Source organism: Electrona antarctica (genome assembly GCF_951216825.1).
Source record: "Electrona antarctica genome assembly, chromosome: 16".
Taxonomy (NCBI): domain Eukaryota; kingdom Metazoa; phylum Chordata; class Actinopteri; order Myctophiformes; family Myctophidae; genus Electrona; species Electrona antarctica.
In genome coordinates, this window is record NC_136797.1 from 7,961,079 (window position 1) to 7,980,249 (window position 19,171).

General features: G+C 45.6%; 1 protein-coding gene across 3 annotated transcripts in view; it reads right to left on the reverse strand.

The window, feature by feature from the left end:
- Positions 1–18,953, reverse strand: part of mef2ca (myocyte enhancer factor 2ca) — a 47,298-nt gene extending 28,345 nt beyond the window's left edge. For 2 of the 3 annotated variants that reach the window (XM_079525201.1, XM_079525203.1), the window contains exon 1: positions 1,566–1,727. In XM_079525201.1, coding sequence (XP_079381327.1) covers positions 1,566–1,619 — 54 coding nt within the window. In that variant the 5' untranslated portion in view covers positions 1,620–1,727. Of the gene's footprint in view, positions 1–1,565; positions 1,728–18,730 lie in introns of those variants that run through there. The other variant, XM_079525202.1, reaches the window with a different exon arrangement.
- Positions 18,954–19,171: the final 218 nt, after the last annotated feature.

Here is a 19,171-nt window from a genome sequence, read left to right on the forward strand (position 1 = left end):
TGACGAGGCTGACGTCGAAATAAATAAAGATTCTTCTGAAAGAATATATATTCCAAGAATTTGTGCCACATTTTCACGATTTTTCAAAAATAGCAGACCTACAAGCTCGTAGCGCGCCACTCGGTGGCGCGCTACGAGCTTGTAGATCTGCTATTTTTCAACAGCTAAATAATGCTTAGTTAAAACACCAAAAGGGGTTCCCGCCCAGAATGGGATAAACAAGCATTGTTCTGGCCATACAGCGTGAGTGCAGTAAATGCCAATCATCTAAAAGACAGAACGTTCTTCTCATATAAAGCACTTTGGACCTGGTGTCCTTAGTGTGGGCATGTCATGTCATACACACTGTAGGACCTGGTGTCCTTAGTGTGGGCATGTCATGTCATACACACTGTAGGTTCACATGATTGTCACAAATTAAACGTTTGGTTAAAATCTCATGAATATTCAACATGTTAAAAAGTAGCTATAAGAAAAGACACATCACACTGAAGCAGGTTTATATAATGGAGGAAATGACGGCAAGGTTACAATTAAAAATGGAAAGTTTCATACTTAAATGGACTTCTGTAATATTGTACTTGGGTGTTTCGGTGTATGTGTAGAGGTCTAAGAGTGCTGAGTAGGGGTTGTTGAGTCTATAAAAATGCTTTGAATGTTGGATATCTGCTGTATATTATATTATATTATGAGTCATGTCTCCTGCTGTTCCCTGCCTTGTCCTGTACTGTCTGAAGAATGCTGTATTTTTGAAGTTTGTCAAGCTGTTTTTCTGTTTTTCTTTGATTTATTTTATTGTCTCTGTTTTTGTTATGTATTTTTGTTTTCTTGTATTCACATATGTTTGATTTCTGTTTCATTGTTCGTGTTTCATTTTGTGAAATAAAAACAAAGTTAAAAAAGAAAAAAAGAAAAGACACATCACATCGCAGCATCACACCTATAGATCATATAAAAATAGGGGTACGCGATTATGAAATTATGACCGATATCCGATCGCCGATAATTTGCAATTTGTCATATATGTGCCGATACCGATTCCGATATTATACGGATTATGCTGCCTTCAAAGTTCAAACATTAGAAATACCCAAAATAAAAGCGACAGAGCCGTTGCCGGTCACGTTATTATTATACGTCATCAGTATCTGTGAATATGCTCCGTGCTCGCGGCTAGGGTGAGGTCAGGGTTATGGGTAGGGGGCGTCGGCCTAATGACAGTCCCACCAATAGCATGTCAGAACTAAAGCCTGTACCCCTGACCGCTGTGGTCATATGGGCAGTGGGGTAAGCCCTAATGACTGTACTGTACTGTACTGTACTGTACTGTACTGTACTGTACTGTACTGTACTGTACTGTACTGTACTGTACTGTACTGTCTACTGAAGCAGGATCATAACTCGCTGAATTCTCGCTGAATTTACGACAAAGATAAGACATGTATAGTTAACATGTAATCATATCCATAATCGTCGTGCGTGCGTGCGTGCGTGCGTGCGTGCGTGCGTGCGTGCGTGCGCGCGTGCGTGCGTGCGTGCGTGCGTGCGTGCGTGTGTGTTTGTACCTGTCTGTTGCGTTCGTCCATGATCCTGGCTATCTGTATCTTTTTCCTCCCCATCTTCGGTGGTCGTCTCTCAGTCTGATTCACAAACTTGTTTCCTTCTTTTGCCTTTGATTCACGTCCAGATGCTCACAGCAGTCTCTGCTTTCTCTCCCCAGCGTCTGACAGACACACACACACACACACACACACACACACACACACACACACACACACACACACACACACACGACACACCAGAGTAGTTTCAGAATATGCACTTGCCACTTGCCACGCAAATGTCTACAGTAATGGTACACACTAAATTAGCAGGGTTTAGGTTTCAATCTTTTCTTTTCTTTTTTTTGTTGACAATAACCACGTTCAACCGGGCATCCCTAAATTATGTCATTATAGGCGACAAAAACTAGAATCTCGTGCGCCTCTGGCGTGCTGGAGTCTAACGTCATGCGGTCTTGTTGTTGTTGTTGTTGTTTCTCTGTGCCACGCGTGTGTGTGTGTGTGTCGCATGTCCTCGGTATCCGCTGTCCGTGTATATTCAGAACGCCACGGGTACGGCTGGCGGTGACGTATCGCGGCCGCAGAGCACGGGTGTAGGAGGCGGCACTTCCGCACGCTCGGCATGTGTGTGTGTACAAATTAAACCAAATGTTACCATATGGGTCAAGAGTGTAAAGAGTTAAAGATCTATAAGGGTCCATTTGGTTACCAACTCCATTTTTCTGGGGACCACCTGGAATCCCTTCAAGGACCACTGGTTGAAAACCACTGCGATACATGGTTGGAGGATAAATGTAAAATGTCACATATCACAAATCCACAAGCTATAACTAGGCTATGTTAAATGATAGAAAAGCCCCTGGAGGCGTAAAGCCTGTCCCACGCCAACATGTCCTGTCATTCTGTCTCTCCATTGTGACATTTCACCTTTGACCCTTTCGACCCAAAAGTGAATACCGGTAATCTCTCCTTGAGGAGCCTCGGTCTGGATCACTTCCAGCTGGCTCTCCGTTTTTATTTAAAATCAACTTGCTAAATAAAAACGCACAAACAAGCTAAATTACAATGCCCAGCTTTCCATTGTTGTGGTGCATGGGCAGGGCAACAACATTCTACCACTGGGGCTACTTTCAACTACATCAAAGTAATATTGAAAAACGTAAGTAAAATAAATAAAAGTTAACGAGTGGTGTAATGTTTAATTTATACTATGTCAGACTCAGAGTGCCACGCAGGAAATAGCAGGTCTACAAGCTTACCTTAAGTACTTGCAATTTTTTTTAACCCATTTAGGCCTGACCTCAAAATTAAAAAAAAAATCATCTAAATCCTGCAGTTTTCTGAAATAAATATTTTCACAATTTTTCAAAAATAGCAGACCTACAAGCTCGTAGCGCGCCACTCGGTGGCGCGCTATGAGCTTGTAGATCTGCTATTTTTCAATAGCTAAATTATAACATGTTTAAAACACCAAAAGGGGTTCCCGCCCAAAATCGGTTAATGTACATTTTATGAGTAAATCACAACAAATCAATCAAGACAAGCTTCATGTCTCAAGTCTTTCAGAACAAGTCTCATGACAGGTCTTTCAGGGCACATCAAAACAAGTTACAAAAGGACCACCGTCTTTTGTACACTGAAAGACAATAAAGTAAACAACGTTCCTTTATTTGACCTATTAAAGAGTGAGAGAGTGATTAAAGAGTCTACTAGCCATGAATTCCTTTACAATACGGACTATGTAGTACTAGTATGTGATGCTAGAACGAGAGAACAACACTAGATACTAGCTAGATTATTTTGACTGTAAGTTTTAGATCAGCTGACACAGCACTCAGTATAATGTGTGTGTGTGTGTGTGTGTGTGTGTGTGTGTGTGTGTGTGTGTGTGTGCGTGCGTGCGTGCGTGCGTGCGTGCGTGCGTGCGTGCGTGCGTGCGTGCGTACCACGCATACGTACAGTGCGTGTGTGCGTGCGTACCACGCATACGTACAGTGCGTGTGTGCGTGCGTATGCCGGAGGGTGATAGCAAGACATTTAGCCCCTTTTGGAACACGGTTTATCTTTTTTTTGTGTTGCGTGACGGTATACCATATACTGTCATATCGTCATCCCAAATACACGTCAAATACTGTACATTATAAACTGTACAGGGTTTCGAAAGGGGCTACAAGACACAGTGAGACTGCTCTTTTATGACTTAACCCATTTTGGGCGGGAACCCATTTTGGTGTTAGCATTATGTTATGCTTTAGCTATTGAAAAATAGCAGATCTACAAGCTCGTAGCGCGCCACCGAGTGGCGCGCTACGAGCTTGTAGGTCTGCTATTTTTGAAAAATCGAAGAACCACTGACATAGAAACATAGCTTTTTCAGAAAACTGTCAGAATGTAGAAGACATTAACACGGGTGTACTGGTCTAGGTGTTAGCAGACACCATGGGTTAACCATGGGTAACACAGTGTACTGGTCTAGGTGTCAGCAGACACCATGGGTTAACCATGGGTAACACGGTGTACTGGTCTAGGTGTCAGCAGACACCATGGGTTAACCATGGGTAACACGGGTGTACTGGTCTAGGTGTCAGCAGACACCATGGGTTAACCATGGGTAACACAGTGTACTGGTCTAGGTGTCAGCAGACACCATGGGTTAACCATGGGTAACACAGTGTACTGGTCTAGGTGTCAGCAGACACCATGGGTTAACCATGGGTAACACAGTGTACTGGTCTAGGTGTCAGCAGACACCATGGGTTAACCATGGGTAACACAGTGTACTGGTCTAGGTGTCAGCAGACACCATGGGTTAACCATGGGTAACACGGTGTACTGGTCTAGGTGTCAGCAGACACCATGGGTTAACCATGGGTAACACGGTGTACTGGTCTAGGTGTCAGCAGACACCATGGGTTAACCATGGGTAACACGGTGTACTGGTCTAGGTGTCAGCAGACACCATGGGTTAACCATGGGTAACACGGTGTACTGGTCTAGGTGTCAGCAGACACCATGGGTTAACCATGGGTAACACAGTGTACTGGTCTAGGTGTCAGCAGACACCATGGGTTAACCATGGGTAACACAGTGTACTGGTCTAGGTGTCAGCAGACACCATGGGTTAACCATGGGTAACACGGTGTACTGGTCTAGGTGTCAGCAGACACCATGGGTAACACAGTGTACTGGTCTAGGTGTCAGCAGACACCATGGGTTAACCATGGGTAACACGGTGTACTGGTCTAGGTGTCAGCAGACACCATGGGTTAACCATGGGTAACACGGTGTACTGGTCTAGGTGTCAGCAGACACCATGGGTTAACCATGGGTAACACGGTGTACTGGTCTAGGTGTCAGCAGACACCATGGGTTAACCATGGGTAACACGGGTGTACTGGTCTAGGTGTCAGCAGACACCATGGGTTAACCATGGGTAACACAGTGTACTGGTCTAGGTGTCAGCAGACACCATGGGTTAACCATGGGTAACACAGTGTACTGGTCTAGGTGTCAGCAGACACCATGGGTTAACCATGGGTAACAGTGTACTGGTCTAGGTGTCAGCAGACACCATGGGTTAACCATGGGTAACACAGTGTACTGGTCTAGGTGTCAGCAGACACCATGGGTTAACCATGGGTAACACGGTGTACTGGTCTAGGTGTCAGCAGACACCATGGGTTAACCATGGGTAACACAGTGTACTGGTCTAGGTGTCAGCAGACACCATGGGTTAACCATGGGTAACACGGTGTACTGGTCTAGGTGTCAGCAGACACCATGGGTTAACCATGGGTAACACGGTGTACTGGTCTAGGTGTCAGCAGACACCATGGGTTAACCATGGGTAACACAGTGTACTGGTCTAGGTGTCAGCAGACACCATGGGTTAACCATGGGTAACACGGTGTACTGGTCTAGGTGTCAGCAGACACCATGGGTTAACCATGGGTAACACGGTGTACTGGTCTAGGTGTCAGCAGACACCATGGGTTAACCATGGGTAACACGGTGTACTGGTCTAGGTGTCAGCAGACACCATGGGTTAACCATGGGTAACACGGTGTACTGGTCTAGGTGTCAGCAGACACCATGGGTTAACCATGGGTAACACGGTGTACTGGTCTAGGTGTCAGCAGACACCATGGGTTAACCATGGGTAACACGGTGTACTGGTCTAGGTGTCAGCAGACACCATGGGTTAACCATGGGTAACACAGTGTACTGGTCTAGGTGTCAGTACAGACACCATGGGTTAACCATGGGTAACACGGTGTACTGGTCTAGGTGTCAGCAGACACCATGGGTTAACCATGGGTAACACGGTGTACTGGTCTAGGTGTCAGCAGACACCATGGGTTAACCATGGGTAACACGGTGTACTGGTCTAGGTGTCAGCAGACACCATGGGTTAACCATGGGTAACACGGTGTACTGGTCTAGGTGTCAGCAGACACCATGGGTTAACCATGGGTAACACGGTGTACTGGTCTAGGTGTCAGCAGACACCATGGGTTAACCATGGGTAACACGGTGTACTGGTCTAGGTGTCAGCAGACACCATGGGTTAACCATGGGTAACACGGTGTACTGGTCTAGGTGTCAGCAGACACCATGGGTTAACCATGGGTAACACGGTGTACTGGTCTAGGTGTCAGCAGACACCATGGGTTAACCATGGGTAACACGGTGTACTGGTCTAGGTGTCAGCAGACACCATGGGTTAACCATGGGTAACACAGTGTACTGGTCTAGGTGTCAGTACAGACACCATGGGTTAACCATGGGTAACACGGTGTACTGGTCTAGGTGTCAGCAGACACCATGGGTTAACCATGGGTAACACGGTGTACTGGTCTAGGTGTCAGCAGACACCATGGGTTAACCATGGGTAACACGGTGTACTGGTCTAGGTGTCAGCAGACACCATGGGTTAACCATGGGTAACACGGTGTACTGGTCTAGGTGTCAGCAGACACCATGAGTTAACCATGGGTAACACAGTGTACTGGTCTAGGTGTCAGCAGACACCATGGGTTAACCATGGGTAACACAGTGTACTGGTCTAGGTGTCAGCAGACACCATGGGTTAACCATGGGTAACACGGTGTACTGGTCTAGGTGTCAGCAGACACCATGGGTTAACCATGGGTAACACGGTGTACTGGTCTAGGTGTCAGCAGACACCATGGGTTAACCATGGGTAACACGGTGTACTGGTCTAGGTGTCAGCAGACACCATGGGTTAACCATGGGTAACACAGTGTACTGGTCTAGGTGTCAGCAGACACCATGGGTTAACCATGGGTAACACGGTGTACTGGTCTAGGTGTCAGCAGACACCATGGGTTAACCATGGGTAACACAGTGTACTGGTCTAGGTGTCAGCAGACACCATGGGTTAACCATGGGTAACACGGTGTACTGGTCTAGGTGTCAGCAGACACCATGAGTTAACCATGGGTAACACAGTGTACTGGTCTAGGTGTCAGCAGACACCATGGGTTAACCATGGGTAACACGGTGTACTGGTCTAGGTGTCAGCAGACACCATGGGTTAACCATGGGTAACACGGTGTACTGGTCTAGGTGTCAGCAGACACCATGGGTTAACCATGGGTAACACGGTGTACTGGTCTAGGTGTCAGCAGACACCATGGGTTAACCATGGGTAACACGGTGTACTGGTCTAGGTGTCAGCAGACACCATGGGTTAACCATGGGTAACACGGTGTACTGGTCTAGGTGTCAGCAGACACCATGGGTTAACCATGGGTAACACGGTGTACTGGTCTAGGTGTCAGCAGACACCATGGGTTAACCATGGGTAACACGGTGTACTGGTCTAGGTGTCAGCAGACACCATGGGTTCCCATTAGCATTGCTACAAACTGCACACATTCAACAAGCTTTGGCTTCCATGGACATTTCGCAGTAATTACTTTTAGCAATAGTGTATATCAGGGGTTCTCAACCCGTGGGTCGCGACCCACGGTTTTTCAAAAATAGCAGACCTACAAGCTCGTAGCGCGCCACTCGGTGGCGCGCTACGAGCTTGTAGATCTGCTATTTTTCAATAGCTAAATTATAACAAAGCTTAAAACACCAAAAGGGGTTCCCGCCCAAAATGGTTTAAGGTTATTGTAGCAGTCAATTTATATTGGGGGTCGGGAGGGGGTGGGGCGGGGGTCCCGAGACATTGCCAAAGCATTTCCGGGGGTCCCCGGCCAAAAACGTTGAGAACCCCTGGTGTGTATAGTGGGCTCAGGGCAGGGTAGTTACTTTTGTTTTCTAGGTCAATGTAAGGGGTATTGTAATTTTGTTATATTATTACTATATAATAATCCTTGTTTTTTTGTACTCGATTGTTTTTTTTTTAACTAAAGTGTCTCCTGTGGACAGGTGGTGAAAATTAGCACTTGTGCTAACTGCTAACTCACTGTAAGCAATGCATCTACCAATTGTACTTGTACAATGAGCAATGTTATTGTGATGTCCATATCAAACCCGGGCGCCCCCCAAAGTTAGCGTCCTTGAGCAAGACTCTGAACCTCTAATTGCTCCCGATGTGCAGCTTGGTGCCTTGCATGGTTTCCTCCGCCATCGTCTGTGTGTGAATGGGTGAATGTAATGCACTATCTATGTAGATCGAGCACCTTGGATAAAGGTGCCGTGCTATATAAACCAAACCCAAATATGGTATAAAAACAGACAGACAGACAGACAGACAGACAGACAGACAGACAGACAGACAGACAGACAGACAGACAGACAGACAGACAGACAGACAGACAGACAGACAGACAGACAGACAGACATCTTGTTATTACCACATCAGTGCTGCTATGAATGATGGCGAACAATGCAAAGAGGAATGGAGAACAAATAATCATAAGAATGATGTAAACTATAAACAATAAGGCAAAGGTTTCAATTGTTTTACGGTGACTTGCTTGTCGTCACTTCGTTTCAGCAACACAAGTCCTTTCCTATCCAATCATAGCCTTCATCTCCTCCTCCAACGTATCTTTTCATTAGTTGGATGATTGAATCAAGAGGCAGATTCTCTTTTTTTTTTAGACGGGATGACTTGCACCACAACAACGACGTGCCCACATCATCAGCCATACTTTAGAGTAAAGAAGACATGCCCAAAATATTCGGGACTCGTGTTGGGGATGAGATAATGAAGTGAATATCTAATTATAGCGAGAAGAAACAACATGCCAAGCCCAGCCAGGCAGCCAGACAGCATTTCATGTCTGCGTATCCAGTCTCTGACTCTGTGATTTAGTTCTGAGGACAAAGACGGAGCAGCACCGCCTCAACATAAAGCGACTCTCGCGTTATCCCATTTTGACCCGAGGACAATTCCACAAATGCCTTCAAAATCTTGACGGTTTTCTGAAAAACCCCATGTTTGTATGTCCCCCCGCCGAGCCCCATCTGAAAATATGTTGTTCCAGGGGCCACATTTTCACGATTTTTCAAAAAATAGCAGACCTACAAGCTCGTAGCGTGGCACTCGGTGCCGCGCTATGAGCTTGTAGATCTGCTATTTTTCAACAGCTAAAGTACAACATATAATGCTTAAAACACCAAAAGGGGTTCCCGCCCAGAATGGGTTATAGCAAGCTCAGCAACATTGTGGACACGGAATTATAGGCCTGATGTCTATACTTTGAGGGGAAGTGTATGTGCGTTTCAAACCCGCCAAAACTCTCTCTGTGTGGCGTGTGGTACAGCGTCGCTTGATCTAAACGTTGTCATACGTCAGCGGCCCGGGGAAAAAAAGCAGATCTACAAGCTCAGGACATGTCGCTGTCGCGACACGTCCTGAACTTGTGGATCGTCTATTTTCAAGGATCTGTGTCTAGCCCCTGATCTTCTCAATTCTCCACCCCAATTATACCCTGTTGCCCCATGTACACAAGCCTCCCCGTTACTATTAATAGAACCCCCGTGTAAACCAATAGCATTCCCAAAATGAACGAGTGAACTTTTTACCCCAAACAACAAGAGGGCTTGTATCTGGTTCACAGACAGAGAAACAGAGAGAGAAGAAGCCACGGTTTTGAGACCATGATGGGGAGGAGATTTTGGATGCTGTCCATCTCTGTCCTCCTCCTCAGCCATTCATTCTGTCCAGTTGTCCTCTTTATAATATGCCCAAGTAGTTCAGAGATGCATGCGTGGTGTGTGGAGGACATGATTGAGTTTATTGATTTTTAGCTCACTCTTTGTGCGCACTAACAACAGAGGAACTTTGCCTGCCTGTCCCTTTTGGAGCAATAGAAAGCTCCTGCTGTAAAGCCATTTTGTGTTGTGCATTGTATTGTACCTTTTAATAGTAAAGGTACAATACCAGGTTCACGGGTTGGACCCAATGTTTTATACTTTCGTGAATCGTGTCAATAAAGTAACTATAACTGTGTGCTAGCACATACTGTATGTCTGTCTACTACGCAACCAATACGGGTTTTTAGGGCAACCAAATAAAATAAAATAAATCACACCCGTGTGAAGTGAGTGGTGCAACTCTATGTGGTGGTCCCTGGGGGGGCCCCCCCGGGAACATCCAGACCCCCAGGAATGCGCCCAGGGGGCCGGCACGGTTCCCGGCGAGCTGCCCCCGCGTCCGAAACGGTTGAGAAATGACAGTTACCGTGTGGGGGTCCCCAGGGGGTCCCTGTACTGTACTGTACTGTACTACTGTACTGTAATGTACTGTACTGTACTGTACTGTAACACCCCAAATCATCATACAGTTAATATGTGTGTGTGTGTGTGTGTGTGTGTGTGTGTGTGTGTGTGTGTGTGTGTGTGTGTGTGTGTGTGTGTGTGTGTGTGTGTGTGTGTGTGTGTGTGTGTGTGTGTGTGTGTGTGTGTGTGTGTGTGTTTGTGTTAGGCTGCGCAACAGTGACACTTGGTTGTGAAAACCAACCAAAAGCTATTTTCGTGCTCGGACACACCCAGGGACAGAGCCAGCCAGCCAGCCAAGAAACAGTGAAAACACCAACATATTGTGTAACTAGACAAAGTGTCTCTGAAAGTAAACACCACCACACACACACACACACACACACACACACACACACACACACACACACCCTACTGCAGCAGCTGATGGCTGCTGGTCAAGAGGGAAATGATAGGTAAAAAACAAATAACACAGGAAGGGCAAAGTTACATATACTGCCTTTAAACTTAAAGTATCTCAGATTTCTTCACGAAATCTTTTAAAAAGCACAAATTCACTCATATATTCACGAAACAAAAGATAGATAGATCAGTGAATGAATGTCATCTTATTTGTCGATACACTGATGAACAACTTGCAGTGAACAACAAGGCAAGTATATCGGCATTGTATCTCCTATATCTCTGTCTTCAGTGTCTTATTCCATTCTGGGCGGGAACCCCTTTTGGTGTTAGCATTATGTTATGCTTTAGCTATTGAAAAATAGCAGATCTACAAGCTCATAGCGCGCCACCGAGTGGCGCGCTACGAGCTTGTAGGTCTGCTATTTTTGAAAACGACTGACATAGAAACATAGCTTTTTCAGAAAACTGTCAGGATGTAGAAGACATTTTTAGAATCTGATCTCAGGTCAGAATGGGTTAAACACAGCATGGTATATGAACTTATGCACCATTCTGGAGGACATACTGTATATAGCTGTCAATGTACATGTTGTTCAGTAAAGTCTAACAATGCTCCTCATTGTGAGGGAGTAGAAATGGATTCCGAAATGTAAAATGCAGAATGGGCCCAGTTCCCCCCTCCTCCCCCCCATTGCCCCCCCAAACACTGCCCAGTTCACTTCTCCCAACTCTCAAGTGCCCAATTGTTGTTCTCTCCGGTTTCCAACACCAGCGGTTATCAAAGTGGGGTCCAGCAGCTAGGGACCCCCAGTGGTCCTTGAGTGGGGTCCAGCAGCCAGGGACCCCCAGTGGTCCTTGAGTGGGGTCCAGCAGCCAGGGACCCCCAGTGGTCCTTGAGTGGGGTCCAGCAGCCAGGGACCCCCAGTGGTCCTTGAGTGGGGTCCAGAGGAACTATTGAATGGACCCTTATACGTACAGGCCTGCAACTCTGAGCATGTACGCACTTTTTGTTCCATTTGTACGCAGACACATTTTACAGTGTAAATTGGGTTCCGAGGGATTAAAAAACCTTTCTTTACAGATACACATCGTACTCTAAACAAACATTAACCCATTTTGACCTGAGATCAGATTCTAAAAATGTCTTCTACATCCTGACAGTTTTCTGAAAAAGCTATGTTTCTATGTCAGTCGTTCTTCGATTTTTCAAAAATAGCAGACCTACAAGCCACCGAGTGGCGCACTATGAGCTTGTAGATCTGCTATTTTGCAATAGCTAAAGCATAACATAAATGCTAACACCAAAAGGGGTTCCCGCCTAGAATGGGTTAAGCAAACATTAAAGGTCATTAAAAGTCCATAGAGTCGGCTGCCATATCATATGGCGTAGATTTATGAAGTTCCAGACATCGGAGGGGCTATAGCGCCCCTCAAAACAAAAAGTAGTACCAAAAGTATCAAATGGGGGTCAGTACCGCGGCCGTAGCCTAATCCCATATCAAACCGAGCGACCTTGAAATCAAATTAAAATAAAGTTTAGAGAATCACACTGACCAACACAACAGTACGTACGCAGTGGCATCATGTGACAGTGTGTGTCCTTGTGTTCCTTGGCAGGACACTCTACATGTAAGAGCCAGGGAGGGAGGGAGAGGGGGGGGGGGGGGGGGGGGGGGGGTCAGGGGGTTTTAGGGGGGGGGGGGATGGGGTAGAGTGAGGAGGGACGGGTGGTTTACCCCCCCCCCCCCCTCCCCCCTCAGTCAGACAGTTGACAGAGAGGAGGCAAATCAACAGCTGTGCCCGCTGGACCTGCGTGCATTGTACCATAACACGCTTAAAATAGTGTCTTAGTGAGTTATAAAACTATCCGAGAGTCGAACAACGAACGAACACACATTATAAGGATGACAACGAGAATGTAATTATACCCCTGTGTGTGTGTGTGTGTGTCGGCGTGTCCTCAACTTAATGAACCGACGCCGTGCAGAATTGAACATTAATTAAGTTATTTTTTATTTTCTCCCCCCCCCCCGCCCCATCTCCAAACCAACAGTCCCTCGGAGTCCGAGGGACGAGGTGACCAGATGTCCCCCTTTGCGTGGGACAGTCCCTCATTTCCAAGACTTTTCAGGCGTCCCCCAAATTGAGACCCTGTCTGTCCCACATTGTGACTGACAGGCATTAGTTGGCTTTCTGTTATAAAGTCCTCTCATTTTTATCTTTTCCTGTGATATGTGTTTTTAAGCCTGTTAAAATAACATGAGAATATGTCCCTCATGCTATACAGAACCAAGTCGGCCATACCACCCATGACCGAGCATTTTAAAGCAAAATGTTGAGACAGGACTCGAGAAGAGTGCTTTAATTACAAAATGATAGGCAATATTATAGGTCTATATGGTCAAATATGACATCAACGCATTAATTAGCAACTTAACCCAGTTAGACCTGAGGACGATTCTACAAAATGTCTTCTAATCTAAACCATGACAGTTTTCTGAAAAACCCATGTTTCTATTCTGTTAGTGGTTCTCAAATTATTTCATGTCAAGGACCCCCAAGATTATATGTAATTGGCTGCCGATCCCCATGTGAAAATATGTTGTTCCAGGGACCCCCCAGAAGCAAGGTTTTGAGTTAAAAACGTTCGCTCTGAAAGAATATATATTCAAAGATTTGAGTATATATGTATATTTGAATAGCAGACCTATACAAACTTGTGAGTGCCGCGCTGCGAGCTTGTAGATCTGCTGTTTTTCAATAGCTAAAGTATAACATAATGCTTAAAACACCAAAAGGGGTTCCCGCCTAAAATGGGTTAAGTAATAAGTCGATAACCCTGTCCCACTTGTCCCACAACAAGAGATACTTCTGTCTCTCAAATGAACAGTTTGGATCTGGCCGTCACCCTCGTCCCTCCCCAGTCGGGACAGTCCCTGTTGGGCCTGGCCCTGGCGTATATATGCGTGCACATGACGGTCTAAAAATAGCCGGGGTTAACATACAGACTGTGGCATGGGGGCATTCTGATGATTAGCGGCTACATGCAGTATAGTCCGCGCACACGGACCCCGCGCACAAAGACCCTCTCTGTGTGAGAGTTCCTCTCCACTAGCACTGCAGGATACAACAACGGCATCCTGTCAGCCCTGTTTATCACCCCGGTGACAAAGATGACAGCATTTATCAGTGTGGTGGTGTGGTTCCCCTCCGGACGATAATGAATGGGTCACTCTGGGTCTCTGGAGGTGGTGCTGGTTCCCCCCCCGGCCCGGCCCATAATGAATGGGTCACTCTGGGTCTCGGGAGTCCCATTTCTTTTTGTTTTTTGGGGGGGGGGGGGGGGTCACACAGACCGCTTTTATGGGTCGCGGGTAATTACCGTATTGTGCCAAATATAACACGAATCTGATTATAAGACGACACCCTGTTTTTCCAGACTCATTTGTGGGAGAAAAATAACATTGAACGTCTAATAGTCTCTAGTCTCCCGATTATAATACGACCCTGTTTTTTAGGATATATTTCCATATACCCCTTATCCCTAAACTTCTTTGCCTTTTTTTAATTTATTTTTACTATTTTGCAAAACATTTTTGAATAGTTAAAATGGCCAGTCTACAAGCTCACAACGTGTCAATGTAGATTGGCTAGTTGAACTATTAAAAAAAGTTTTTCAAAACAGTTAAAAAAAAGGAAAAGAAGTTTAGGGATAAGGGAGTTTAGCAGTGACGAAAATGGAGCCCATAGTTTTATATGCAGGCCAATAGGGTAGGCTATCTTTTAGCGTGAAAAGATTTTCAAAACGTACCAAAAAAAAAAGGCCAAGTACGTAGCCTATAGTCAGACTGCTGAGGGGGGGGCAGCGTGTGTGTGTGTGTGTGTGTGTGTGTGTGTGTGTGTGTGTGTGTGTGTGTGTGTGTGTGTGTGTGTGTGTGTGTGTGTGTGTGTGTGTGTGTGTGTGTGTGTGTGTGTGTGTGTGTGTGTGTGTGTGTGTGTGTGCGTAGTGCGTACTATCCACACGGGAACCAAAAATCCCCACAGTAAAACCAGATAAATGTGACCTTCTGCGGACATCCCCCAGCAATGGTCCCCATGATATTTAGGCCTGGCGTCAAAATAAAAAAATGTTCGCTCTGAAAGAATATATATTCAAAGATTTGTGCCGCATTTTTATGATTTTTCAAAAATAGCAGACCTACAAGCTCATAGCGCGCCACTTGGTGGCGCGCTATGAGCTTGTAGATCTGCTATTTTTCAATAGCTAAAGTATAACATAATGATTAGTTAAAACACCAAAAGGGGTTCCCGCCCAGAATGGGTTAAGGCTCATTATCATGGCTAAAGGTTTCAGGGATATATGGATCAGCCATTTAGGGGTAATTGGTTTTCGGGGGTTATGGGGTTAGGGTTACGTTTAGGGTTTAAACACACACACAAAACTTCTGTTTTGAACGAAAAATGCTTTTGTAGCCCAAGATAAACTTGTGCATGATGCGTGTGTACAGTACGTCCTGTACGTGTGTTTACTAACATCGAGAGTGCTATAACACTTGGTGGTTGTCACGGTTACAAAATGTATAAGTTGTCACACAGATCATGTCAATTAATGATTTAATTGACATGATGAATTGACATAAAAATTTAATTATGAATCTATCTATAAATGCACCAAGTCTCTGTGCATACGTACGTGTGTATCACACAGAGAGACACATAGGCTACAGAAATCTCCATATATGGGTATAAAGGGGACACAGACAGATGGGTGGAACGGGTACTCTGACACGGGTACAACGGGTATTACATAGCCGGGGGTGGGGCATGGATCTCCAACTTCCATCGTTACCGACTCTGTGCTCTACTCAGCCAGACACCGGTCTAGTCATTATTAATAATTGTAATAACTAGAGCGGTGCCCATTGGGCACTGGCCTACTTGGAACGATGCAAGTTGGAAATCCATGCCCCACCCAAATATTGTGCCTGTTTTATGCCCATATATGGAGTTCTTTGTCAGGCATGCCCAAATATGGAGTCTACGCAGATGTCAGAATGATGTCAGAACAGGCCAGCTCCAGGACAGCTCCCTATATGGACCCTGGGCAGGGGCCCTGTCCAGAGCTTGTGGTCGGTTCTGGACAACCGTTTGTCCGACCGTCTCGACACCGGCCACTACACCCCACGTGGTTGTGTGGAACGCGCGTGTCGAATTTGAAGTCGGTGGGGCGAACACTTCTCGAGTTACGTGGATTACACACAGACAGAGAGTTGCATTTATAGATACTGTAGATTGTGGCAGGTCTACACACTAATAATTGTAATAATTGTGGCAGGTCTACACACTGGGATCTTGTTATAAGAACACCAGACAGTGGCCTTGTGGTTGTAGTGTCCGCCCTGAAACTGGGAGGTCGGGGGTTCGATCCCCGGCCAGGTCATACCAAAGACTGTAAAAATGGGACCCAATGCCTCCCTGCTTGACACTCAGCATCAATGGGTTGGAGTGGGGGGGGGGAGGGGGTCAAATCAACTAATGATTCCCGGGCGCGGCGCACGCTGCGGCTCACCGCTCCAAGAGATGGGTCAAATGCGGAGAACAAACGTCACTGCCGTAACGTGTGTGACTAATCGTACGACTCTTTGACTTTGCAGGTGGTCTCAAAGTGCACGTCACACTGGTGTGAATGGATAGCCACGGGGGTGAGGACAGTTAAGACTAATATGATAATACAGTGGGTTTTCAACCAGTGGTCCGGGGACCACCAGTGGTCCTTGAGAGGGTTCCAGGTGGTCCCCATAATGATGGAGAGTTGGTAACAAAATGGACCCTTTATATTAGATCTTTAACTCTCAAGAGCGTACAAAATGAAACCAAATTGACCCGATCCATTTGGTTTCATTTTACGCTCTCGAGTTAAGAGTTACATAATTGTTAAACAAACATCTGCATTATAGCCTACTTAATCTCTCCTAGTGGTACCAGCATCAATACAGCATGGAATTGTGGACAAGATCTTAATCCAACAACAAGAAAATATTCAACGTTTTGGGTCTGATAGGCTAAATGTCATCAGATGGTGCAGGCCCGTGGCTCAAATGCCGAATAAATAATGGGCCTTGATATGAAAAGGGTTGAAAATGCGTGTACAAATTTGTACACGCTCAGAGTTAAATTAACATTGATTTTACAATATAAATTGGGGTCTCAGAGATAGAAATGCCATTAAATGGGTGTCAAACTGGGGGTCTTTGAAATTAAACAAGTTGAGAATCACTCCTAGAGCAGTAAAGATCTTCTCTTTCCTGGCATATCTCTTCAAATGGGGGGTCCACAGGCTAATTAGTGTCAATTCGGGGGTCCTTGACATGAAAAAGTTTGGGAACCATGCACTGCACTATCCTATAGAGATACTATATGCCCTATTTATATACGTCAGACTCGTACACACAAACACCAGTGGTTCTCAAAGTGGAGTCTGGGGACTCCAGAGGACCTTGAGGGGGTTCTGGGTGGTCAGCAGCAAAATGCCTTAATTAAAATGGTAAATGGTGCATTTATATAGCGCCTTTATCCAAGGCGCTTTACATAGATTGTGCATTACATTCACCCATTCACACACACATTCATACACAGATGGCAGCGGAAACCATGCAAGGTACCAACCAGCACATCGGGAGCAATTTGGGGTTCAGTGTCTTGCCCAAGGACACTTCGACATGTAGACAGGAAGAGCCTGGATTCGAACCGCCGACCCAGGGATCATTGGACGACCTGCTCTACCTCTTGAGTCACAGTCGCCCCGACTTAATTAGCATCACAATCCATTTAGGCACTTTAACCCGTGGTTTATTAATGACAGGCTCTCTAAACGCTATGGACCAGACCAGAGCTAAGGCCATGATAACAGCATCCTACGGTTATAAGGAATATCACCTCTAATACTAGCCATGTCTTGTGGAGAGTATAGGTTGCTGCCTTCAGGAAGGAGATATGGTGTTCCAGCATACAATAAGGTCAGACTGAAGAGGTATTTTGTCCATCAGTCGACTCTGAGGCTTAATCAGGATTTTTGCATGCAGGACTAGACTGAGCTGTGGACATTGCTCTGTGTCCAGGACTAGACTGAGCTGTGGACATTGCTCTGTGTCCAGGACTAGACTGAGCTGTGGACATTGCTCTGTGTCCAGGACTAGACTGAGCTGTGGACATTGCTCTGTGTCCAGGACTAGACTGAGCTGTGGACATTGCTCTGTGTCCAGGACTAGACTGAGCTGTGGACATTGCTCTGTGTCCAGGACTAGACTGAGCTGTGGACATTGCTCTGTGTCCAGGACTAGACTGAGCTGTGGACATTGCTCTGTGTCCAGGACTAGTCTGAGCTGTGGACATTGCTCTCTGCCCTTATGTTTCTATGTATGCAACTGTATTTTATTTTACTTTTTTGTCCTGTGTTATGTCAATGTGTGTATATGTGTTGCATACAAGGCCGCTGGGTCGCAAGACAAATTTCAGTGCAAACTGACAATAAAGTACTGTATCATATCATATCAGTGTAACAGATGCTGACTGTAAAGACCATACACTTGACCTCCAATATGTTTTAGTCCTATTTGTAAAGTTGGTCCTAATGTTAAATTAAATAGGTCTATATGAACTATAAGAGTGCAATAGCTATATATTATATTGTATAGCCTATTGTAGCCATTATTGTCTGTTAAAGAAAATATTTAAAAAAGAAAATAAAATAAAATAAGAAAACACTGGCTGGCAATGCTGGGTGCAATTTTGATTGAATAGTTGAAAATTCAGTTCCAACTTTTTAACAGTATAGGACGCGCGCACGCACGCGCACACACACACACACACACACACACACACACGCAGACCACAAGATCAGCGATATGGCATATCATCACTCAAAGATATAACATATAAGTCGACCAACTAACTGACCAAACAATGCCAACAATGAATGGTCCCCCTAAAAAATAAAGTTTAAAAAAGCGAATCCATTGACGGTTATAATGTCTTAGAGACTGTTTCTTGTTCTCTAAACTTACCAGCTTGTTCAGAAGAAGTAGCTAGCGGGCACCTGCGTTTACTCCACATGTGGCTCTTAAAGATGACCGGGTGTCTGTGATGAATGATGACCAATACTCATAAATAAACGCGTTTCCACGGGACGAGTCCACATGAATGATCCACACGACCAGCCTGTGCAGCGCAGCGAGCCCGTTCACACTCACATGTCTGCAGCAGCAGGTCCATCGCCCACACCAAAACCCCCGAAAGAAACACTGGTAGTTCCGCTATACTAAACTAAACTCGACACAGATCGTAGGTATAGAGAATAGAACTGGATGGATGATATAGAATCCGAATTGATTTCTGACTGAGAGTGACTCACGAGTTCGGTGGATCTCCCTTCCCAGGGCAGGCTAAAATCAACTATAATCGATTCACCACTGTCTGAGAATGATGCGCGTAACACCCACAAGAAC